We start from the raw sequence: 10,726 nt of genomic DNA, 5'->3' as shown, positions 1-10,726 counted from the left end.
TTAATTACTTGTAAAGTTGGAAATCTCTCTTTTTCTTTTTCTTTTTACATGTATATACATACAGTTTTATATTAACATTTTAGGAGTGAAAACATATGTTTAGATGCCTGTGACAGCGTGTCAGCACTTCAGACAATGCTGCTCCGCTGTTCTACGACAGAAAAACAGGTGAGGACAAAGCGTACGACAGCTCCCGACCAGACGTGAGTTTTGTCCTGGCTCAAGTTCAAAATCAAACGTTGGCGCAAATGGTAAATGCCGAAAATTGCGGTAATTTCGGCGTACACCCATATTTTGGCGTACGCACGGTTGATAAATGAGGGCCAATGTGTTCATTTAGCAGTGTTACTGTGTGCCAGCACGGGCAGAAACACCTCAAATGAAACACACCCACAACTAATTAGGATTTTTTATTTCCGAAGGCCTTTTTGTGTTGTGTGACCGATCTCAACAATGTCCTTTTTGTGCTTGACTTTTGTTTTTAGTTTTTTTAACCCTGCTTTCAACCTTTTATGATTGGTTATGGGAATAGCACTCTGGGAATCCTTGCAATACAAATAAAATGTATTATTATTAACAAATGGATTTACGGAACATACTGTAACTCGTACGGCGCCGAGTCGGCTCAAGCAAACTTAGCAACGTTCGGCATGGCAACTTGCTCGTGGTGCCTCTCGTGGCTCAAGTTCGCGTAATACGCTGCGCCTCCGTCGTGGTCCAGAAAACAAGCGCTCCCTAACGTCTCGCCTCCTACGATACAAAAATAGCTAACAGTTAAAGGACATTGAGAGAAATGCCAAATGTGTATCAGGAGTAAGTGCTTTCCTGAGTAGTATTTCACATCAATAAAATGTATTAAAATGTCAAATTCATCCAAATCGGTTCAGTGATGGATGGATGTAAAACTTTGTGTATTCTTCGATCTTATAAAGTGAAAATGTATACTTTTGACTGCTGGATAAGCAATTTCAAGATAACTTGAGATGATAGATCTTAATTATATGCTACATTACCACGTTAACTGCGGAGAATTGAAATCGTGAAATAAGCTTCACTGCTGAGCAATTCACTAACCTTTGAAGAATCACCCGGGTGCTAATGTAGGTCCGTTTCACAAAAATCTGCATGAATATATTCCAATCGTGTGTAATAATGTCCAAAAATATTCCACTGTCCCAACAACAACAGCAGCAGCAGCGGGGAACTGGGAGACACGCGCGCCGCCACAGCCCCTCATTGACTTTGCATTGCGCCTCAATTTCCCATCAACCCTAGGAAGACAGTGTGAATGATTTTCTTCCGGTCACGTAATCCAAACGCATGACGTATTCTACTGGGTCTGATGGAAACCATGTATCGCTTAAAAGTTATCAAAAACAGCGAATTAAACAATGAAAACAAAAGTCGGGAATGTCGTGATGAGCAGGGAAGTAGGTCTTTATCAAAAAAGTCGGGAATGCCTGGTTTGTAGCCAGTCGTGGGCTGGGGGTCCGGGGGCCTCTGGCCAGTCACTTGGTGGCGGGCTGGGGGTCACCGGGGCTTCTGTCTCCTCGGGGTGCGAGCAAGGGCTGGATGCAGGCCGGGCTTGTGACAATTAATGTTATATATCTGCTGTATACTGTGAGTCATGTCTCCTGCTCTTACCTGCCTTGCCTTACAAAAAAATGCTGTATTTTTTAAGTTTATGTCAAGCTGTTTTTCTGTTTTCCTTTGGATTTCTTTTATTGTCTCTGTTTTTGTTATGTATTTTTGGTTTATTGCATTTATATTTGTTTGATTTCTGTTTTGAAATAAAAACAAAAGTCTGGAATGTCGTGATGAGCAGTCAAACTGTCTGGTACCATACGTTATCATAATTCGATGGTATAGATTAGTTGCATAAATGTGCGGTAGGTAGCAATCCCAAACCTAGTAAAAAGGTCTCTCACAGTTCGTCCTTGTCCGCTCCAATGGAGCAGGACACTCCTGTGCCCTTGAGCCCACAGTAGCCTTTGGGTACCTTCTTCAAGTACTGCTGGTGATAATCCTCGGCATAGTAAAATACCTGCTCTTCCTTGATCTCTGTGGTGACGGTACCATAGCCATTCTTGGTCAGCTCCTGGGTGGAGAAGTAAAAATACAAACACACATCACAACAGAGTTTAACAAGAAAGGTGTGCTCCCCTGAGCACAGGTCTCTGCCAGGTCGGTTGCCTACCCAGTACCCACCCAGGGGCCTGAACACTTTGGAAGGCAGTCATAGCCAAATGGAATGAGATCTGTAGAATCTTCCTGATACATCTTGATCTCATGACCCCAGAAATGATATGTACTGTATCAATTTGTGTGAGTTTGGGGCAAAATCTGTATTAGTATTAGTATTAAAATGTCAGAATTTTTTATCTGACCCAAATTCTGTATGAAGAGTAATGAGTCTGACCTAAGAAATCCAGGGAATTGTAGGTAATTGTACGGCATGGTTCAAGAGTTATAGGCCAAAACATAATGAGACAAAGAACCATTTAAGTCCATACTAATTAATTATCCATCATTTATAAATTATGGATAAGGGGTCAGTACAGATGGGGCTTTTGGGGGAGGGGTCATAATAAATGATGGACTTAAATGGTTTTTCGTCTTTGGGCTATTGTAGCCTGGGCAGCATTCCATTTCGTGTTTATGATCCAGGCAAAAGCAGATGGTAACTTTCGTCATGTTGTAGTCAATGATCCACAAGGCGGAATCAGAACTATGAATGGATACTTTCATATTCCGCCTTGTGGTTTCCTGCCTGATGACTACAAATCAGACTACAACATGACGTATTTTACCATCCGCTCCAGACCGGTTCACACAGCGATTTTGGAACACAGACCAGGCTTTCCTCCGAGGTGGAAAGCCTGGTGGCGAGGTTAGTAACACACTGCACCACCATGAGGCCGATTTGAAAAATGCATGGTGGCATTCCATCTTGGCCTAGTGGGACTGTGCGTGCAAAGCTTCATGGCAACGGGGTCCTGCATTCATTATTTGTGGCATTTCGTGTAAAACAGGCCACTCCCATAAACTTTGGAAGCCAAACAGGAGGGAATATGAAACATTGACAGATACGCATTGATCACATGACTAGTGTACAGAAGACATACTGTACCGATTTGCGTGATGATTGGACAGAATATGTTTTGCAAAGTCCTGCACTGAACATTTCAGAACTGTTACTGTACTGTATGTCCATTTACAGTGTGGTAATTTCCTGATTGATTGATTCAATTTATTTTTTAATACAAATTAAATAAAAACACACAAAGTCAAATGGCTTTGTGTGTCTGGTCTGGGGTTCTGTGAGTTCAATGGGATTATATTTGGAATGGAAAGCTTAAAAATTCTGCATGCTGACATTGTGTTTAAAAAGAATGACAATTTGACAGTAGAACTGTTTTACTGTATTTTAAATTGAAAAAAATCAAGTGCAAAGTAAAGTAAGATTTCTTTATATTATTATTTAATTTACAGCCTTGTTAGCTTAATTGCAACTACCCTTTTTGACTTCAAGGCATATATTTAATATACCCATTTTTCACGGTAGACAGGTAAATGCAGCGGAAGGTTAACACCTTTATTGCCCAGAACGCAGATCTCCGTCCTTTTAATTAATTATGTTCCCAAAATGAGATTGGCCCAAATCTAATTCTAATCAAAGATTGTGTTTTTGACAGCCCATCGCGGTCCCGTCGCTACTCGCGTTAGAAGATATCATGCCTCAGGTGTTTGGCGATCCTCGTGCAGAAGTTTTTGTTAGATGCTATCATGCTATGCTATCTGCACAATCAAGATGGAGACCTATGTCACCTTGAAATGGGCTCTGAAGCTGCAAATAGCTGGGCACACCGATTTACTGGTTCCAACTGTTGACAGGCACTTAATTGTGGGTTATTTTTAGGTTTGAAGATATTCAAGGGTGTTACCGACACTGTATATGCCAGCATGAAGTTAAGTGTACAAGAGCTGTCCATGCTGGCACAATGACACCTAAATGGAAAAAACCCTACAATTAAGTGTGTTTACCAGTCAAAATGTCTGCTGTGAAAAGGGTCTATTAGGCAGTCTTTGTAGTGTGCACACTCCATACGTGTACATTTTAAACACGGAATGTATTATATCAGTGGGTCTCAACGTGGGGCCCGGGGACCCCGAGGGGTCCTTCGAAGGGGTTCTAGGACATGGTCCCCAGCTAAATGATTGATAGTTGGAAACCAAATGGACCAGCAAGTCTGTAACTCAGAGAGTGCATAAATGGCCCTAATGCAAATAAACTGGGGGTCCTTGAAATAAAAAAGTTTGAGGAAAAACTGCAGTAAATTGGCGCTAAATGACTTCCATACTGCACTTTAGTTGGCGCGAACTATTGATGCCTCCTGATAATACAGTATGCACGTAGTGTCAACTCCTCGACTACAAAACAGCGTGACTGGCTGACAAAAGAAAGGAACACCTTTTTGTTTGTGCTTCTAGTGCTGCTCGCCTCTGTGCCTTTCTCTGTGGGACAACGCATGAAAGCGTGTCGTCCCTTGTTCTTTGAGAACCCCTTCTCTGCTACACGTTCCAAGTACTTAGAGGGGAAAGTTAAATCATACACACACAAAAAAGACGCACGCACACACGCACGCACACACGCACACACACACACACACCAGGGTGCATCAAAGGTATATTGTTCCTGCTGAGCAGAGTGGTATTCGCTAACAAGACAAGGAGCTCAGCATTCGGGTCTTTCTGGATTAACACCCCTGAGATTTGACAAAACAACTCGTTCAGCGCGTCTGCGGGCATCGCCACAAGTATCTTGCATGTAGCATAAACCACTGTCATGCAGTATATGTTCAACAACCCTATTGCAACCCTATTCTGGGGCTAACAGTCAGCACAATTAGCAGATCCTCCAGCCCGCAACATGACGCGTTCAGAGTTTGTAGATTGGCTATGTTCGGCTAAGTGTAGAGCGAAAACAGGAGGGCGCCTAGCGTAGAGCCCTTGGGAATACAGTCAACTAAGTATAGGGTTTAAGTGGTTAACATAATTGGTGGGAAGCTTGCACTAAAGAATTTCACAGATTTCTTTATACCTGGTGTAAACTTGTCATGTGACAAGCAGTGGTGGAACATATCTAAGTACATTTACTTGGACAAGTACTGTACTTAAGTACAATTTTGAGGTATTTCTACTAATACTACTATTTCCAATTTCCAATACATTTACTTCTACTCTACATCTCAGATCCAAATATTGTACTTTTACTTTTTAAACATACATTAACCACTGCGGCCCTATATATACTGTACATTTCGGCCATTTGAAAATAGTCGATCTACAAGCTCACAATGCGACGCATTGTCAGCTTGTAGATCTGCTATTTTCAAAAGATTTTTTATACATTTGAAAACTTGAAACGGTACATGCTACATACTACATAGTGAGTAATTTTGCTTTTGGTACTTAAATTAATTTTGATGCCAATACTTTTGTACTTTTACTCATAAGTACATTTTAAAACCGGACTTTTACTTGTAACAGAGTACTTCTACAGTGCAGTACTTCTACTTTTACTAAAGCAAAAAACTGGGAGTACTTTTTCCGCCACTGGTGACAAGCAACTTGAAGCAGAAGCGTGTTATAAGACTAAAGGAGTTCATTTTGTGGAGGCGTTGACGTGACAGGGTTCAGTATGATATAAGGAGCTGCACAGGCTCAGCCCTTTTTCACACGTCTGCCCCACTGGCTTATGTCTTTGTAATGGACTGCTGCAAGGATAGGAAAGGTGTTTCAAGAGGTGTCGCTTTGTCCTCATTAAATAGCAGGATAACACACACAGTGGTAAATGGCATTTATGTAGTTGTCTGTTCTGACCACACGCGGCCACTCTACCTCCTGAGCCACTGCTGGTCTGCCGCCCACAAAACCCCTGAAATTTGGCCAAGTCTGTAGAATGTTTAATTCGCTGCCGTTCTGCTAATGACCAGGATAGATAATACCAGTGACAGGCATGCTATCAAAATTAACCAAACCGACAGACAGGACAGGAAGCTCTGCGTTGCACTAGCCTGGTTACACGCCTTCGAGCGCCACTGTAACGCTGAAATTACGTAGAAAAGCGAGGCTTTGACCCGGAGATCACAGGTTCTAATCTAGACGGTCATTCTAACCACTTCCATATTGCATGTGGTAGAACAAATGTGTGCATCGTAAAATCTTTGTGGTTAATTTGACCCTGGTAGTGTAAGTTACAAATATATAAATTAACATTTTACTGTGTGCAGTCTGTGCACTGGAGCGGATAATATTTAACTAAAAAAATTAAGCTTTATGGAGCGCACTGGAGCGGATAATATTTAACTAAAAAAAATTAAGCTTTTTGTGTAAATTATAGCTCTCCATGATGTAACTAAGCCACTTTCTTTTTTTAGGCCATGCCAAGGTGCAGCCCAAAGCACGTTTCCATGTGTGTGTGTGGAAACTCTAGCCACTAATAAACGTGTTTGGAGGAAATGTAAAAAAAAGCGAAGGGCCGAACAGTATCAGTGCAGTGAACACCTGTGTCCACAAGGAGGCAGTGTGGTATTTGCTGTGCTGCACTGTGTGTGCCTGAGGTGATGCAAGGCAGTCAGTAAATCAGCGCCACACGCCGGCCCCCACAGAGAGGCTGAGGCAGCATCTGACCTCGCCGTCCTCACTGACCTGTACTACAGTGACAGGATTGCAGCAAGGTCTCTCCGTCCACAAATCTCAGGCTCCGAGCAATGCCTTTTTAACAACACCCAACGACACATATATATATATATATATATATCCCACGCACGACACGTAGTATATAGCCTCGTTTGAGTAGCAAGGAAGGAGCCCTAACCCACCCCCACCCCGCCAAAGCACCGTTCTTCCCAAACCGGCCGTCATGAGCGTGCATATAGCGTTGGAACATCGTGGCCTAATTAAGCAGTCATCACCACCCAAACCACGGTAGTAGCTAAACCCCTCCGGGGCACGGGATGCTTCCTCCGAGAAGAGCACGTCCGAGAAGAGAAGGTCTGGTCTCCCCCCCCCCCCCCCCACCCCAACCACCACCCCCATCCCATCTAGCCACCCTCCTCTATCCAGCCCTCTATAGCAGTCACAACACGGCGGCCATTTTAGATTGATAAATCAGAATGCACAGCGTCACGCCAGCGTGTATAACCCTGTGCGGCTCGACGTTTTGCACTGCAGCAGCGGAGGAATGGAGGGACGGGAAACGACAGACTGAAAGAGAGTGAGAGAGAGAGAGAGAGAGAGAGAGAAAGAGAGACCAATATAAGGACAGGAGATGTGAGAAAGAAAGGAAAGCAAATTACAGTGTGAATGAGGGAGGGCGAGCACAAGAGCCTAACTGGAGGTCTGAACCAAGCCTTTTTAATGCTGGTGATGGTAGGGTATGATGGTTGGACACGACAGGGTGAATGTATATAGGTGTGTGTGTGTGTGTGTGTGTGTGTGTGTGTGTGTGTGTGTGCGATCACGCATGCGTGCATGAATGTGTGCTTCTTTGCATGTTTGCATGCGTACCTTTTTGTGCACGAGCGTACCAAGTGATGGAGATTCAGATGGAGAATTTTGAATAAAAGACACATTAGTTGAGGTGTGTGTGCGTGCATGTGTGTGTGTGTGTGCGTGTTGTGCGTGTTTGCGCGCGTGCATGTGTGTGTCCAGGGCTGAGCTCACCCAGCCCAGTCAGCCCTTCCTTTCTTCACGCCTGTCGGAAAGACTCTCCTGTCAAAGACATGGCTGAGCGGCCACATCTCTCTCTCTCTCTCTCTCTCTCTGACTCTCTCTCTCCCCCATGTGACCACCGACCGCCACATCGTGCTACACTGCTCCCTGTTCTCCAGCCAAGCGAGAGAAGCACCCCACCCCCTCTTCAGAGAGAGAGAGAGAGAGAGAGAGAGAGAGAGGCAGCCCCGGGACACAAATAGGACACCCAGAGCGAGGATGAGGATGATGAGGATGGGGAGAGAGAAGAGGAGAAGGAGTAGAGATAAAAATGTGCTCTCTCCTCCATCCCTGTCTCACCTCCCTCGTTTTTATTTCTCTCTCCTCTCTCTCTCACTCTCATTGTGTTCTGCCCCTCGAAGGCCTGGCTAACAGAGCTGTGGAGAGAGAAAGAGAAGAGAGGGGAAAGACAGAGAGATACAGACAGACAGACAGACAGACAGACAGACAGACAGACCCGGAGTGCCGTGTGACACTAAGTGACTCACGCTTGCAGATCATTTGAAGAGAGATGTGACCTCAATCCAGGTCATTTATGTAATCATTCCGTAGTCACATTCTGTCTATATGTATGCTTACTGCAACTATCTCTCTCCCTTTCTCTCTCTCCTCGTCTCCTTTTTCTCTTGCCGTCCATGATCATCTGTGTCTCACTTCCCCCACGCGTACATGACATGTTTCTACTGAAGCCTCCATCTAGCAATACTTACACTCTACATTATATGCTTCCCATGTTCTAAAGCCTGACCAGCTGCTCTGTTATTGGTACATGTCAAAGGTACACAGTCAAAGGTGTTAATTAATCCCTATATACTTTGTCGAAAATCGAAAATCCCCAATCTCACTACAATCTGCATTGCTGACGACTTGTGTGCTTGTCTGCTTGTAGATGTTAACATTTTGAGGATTTGACTGTGTTTGAGGTGGAATCATACATTTTGAGGATTTGACTGTGTTTGAGGTGGAATCATACATTTTGAGGATTTGACTGTGTTTGACGTGGAATCATACATTTTGAGGATTTGACTGTGTTTGAGGTGGAATCATAATATAAGCTAAAGCAAGGACTACAAAACATGGAAACATGGGACAAAGACATGATTCCTCTTCCACTAATCCTTGATGCTGCACTCGTCCTCATTGACCTCGGGGAGACAGAGGGATGGAGAGGGAGAGAGAGAGAGGGGGGGTGGGGGTGCGAGAGATAAAAAGACAGAGAATCAGGGAGAGATGGAGTCAGAGAGAGGGACAAAGATGGAAGAGAAAGACACTGAAGGAGAGGGAGACGAGGAAGGGGAGGGCGAGTGAGCTGTGGCGGATGGGAGGAAGGAGAAAAAGAGAGAATGATGGGAAAGGAAGAAACACGAGAGAGAGAAAGCGAGGAGAAAGACAGAGAAATAGAAATAGAAAGATGCTGAAGTAGTTACTGAAAGAGACAGTGGGGGGATGGTCTAAAGAGGAAAGAACTAGGCTACGTTACGCTGTATGTTCTCCTATGTGAACAGCACCACAAGACGCATACGTAAAACATTCATGCACAAACCTATGTCTGAGTGTGTGTGTGTGTGTGTGTGTGTGTGGTGTCTGTGAACACGACGAAGGGTCTTTCATATGGCCTCTATTGGGTGGAAACCTCACATGTCCAAAACTTTTCTTTTTTCAAAATCAAAAAATCAGAAGTAGCAGATGGACAAGACCGAAGGGCATTTTGACCTTGCAAATCTGCTACTCTTGATGCTTCTGTGTGACGCTGTGGTGAGATCAAGCAGGGGGTTCATTTACGAGATAACACGAAAAGTTAGAATAACGGAGATGGGCGCTTTCTGCGACGCCATCATGCTCTGTTCATCCCTCTCTCTCTCTCTCTCTCTGTGTGGGTCAGGCATCCATTTTAGCTCAGCTCTAATCTTCAGCGAGCACTCCTACATTTTGTGAGAGGAAGCCTCCGTGTGCGTACATTTTGAGAGAGAGAGAGAGAGAGAGAGAGAGAGAGAGAGAGAGGGGACGCATGCATGCATCTGTCTGTCTGTGAGCAAAAGCGGCGTGCCCTCCTATATTTCACAAGGCAGACGACCAAGATCTCAGATCAGTGCTGTGTAGGTTACAAAAGCCACGGCAAGCAAGTCCATCGCCTAATTCATACTACAGTACATGGTGTGACAGAGTTGTGTGCCGAAAATAGCAGATCAAAGCTTACGTCGTGAGCTTGTAGATCAGCTATTTTGGCGCGTGACTGAGTATATAAATCAGACTTAAAACGTTTTCAACCGCAGAGCACACAACGGTGGCGGCGAACATAAGGCTTCCCATTGCTTTTTCAAACCTCCACAAACCCGTTTTTCTCGCTGATCGGCGCTCAAGTGCCTCATTCAACTGCCGAGCATCTCGACTGAAGAGTATAATTCCCCATCGTGTGCCGCCTATACCATTTGATCATTGCCAATGCAGTTTTTGGGGAGCGGGAGATATCTGCATCACATGGCCACCAGATCCGCCCTGCACACGTTTCACATCACATCAAACGGTATTATTCATATTAAAATAAAAGATGGAGCTATCAAATGAGGATACGAGTGAAGACGGTTCCAGGTTATCTTTTGCTTTGACAGCAGGCACTAAAGCAGGGCCTCAGACAGGAAGAAGGTCGACCACTTCATTGCAACGTCTCCGGTTCGATTCCGATGTTGATTCCTGTGCTTGTCTGTGTTGTCTCTGCTCTCCCTCCCTCAACTTCAGCCGGTGTGCCACCTGTCCTCCCTTAAAATATGTACAACAAATTTAATATTTTCAACCTAAATCCCATTGTCCAATCAATATTAGTGTGGGGAAATTACCCTATGTCTTCTGTGTATTTCTCCGCAAAATGTGAATGATGAAACAATAACATCAAACATCAATGAGTCATTACTCATTTCGAGGATACATTCCATACACTCGACACTGTGGAACA

At 44.2% G+C, this 10,726-nt stretch overlaps 1 protein-coding gene across 1 annotated transcript in view; it reads right to left on the bottom strand.

Moving 5' to 3' along the window:
• Positions 1-327: 327 nt before the first annotated feature.
• msrab (methionine sulfoxide reductase Ab) overlaps positions 328-10,726 on the bottom strand; it is a 49,798-nt gene continuing 39,399 nt past the window's right edge. The window contains exon 6 of the mRNA XM_079527894.1: positions 328-2,098. Coding sequence (XP_079384020.1) covers positions 1,925-2,098 — 174 coding nt within the window. The 3' untranslated portion in view covers positions 328-1,924. The remainder of the gene's footprint in view (positions 2,099-10,726) is intronic.

Source organism: Electrona antarctica (assembly GCF_951216825.1).
Source record: "Electrona antarctica genome assembly, chromosome: 18".
NCBI classification, from domain to species: Eukaryota; Metazoa; Chordata; class Actinopteri; order Myctophiformes; family Myctophidae; genus Electrona; species Electrona antarctica.
The sequence above is the reverse complement of the archived record's forward strand: the minus strand, read 5'-3'. Positions and strand labels throughout refer to the sequence as shown.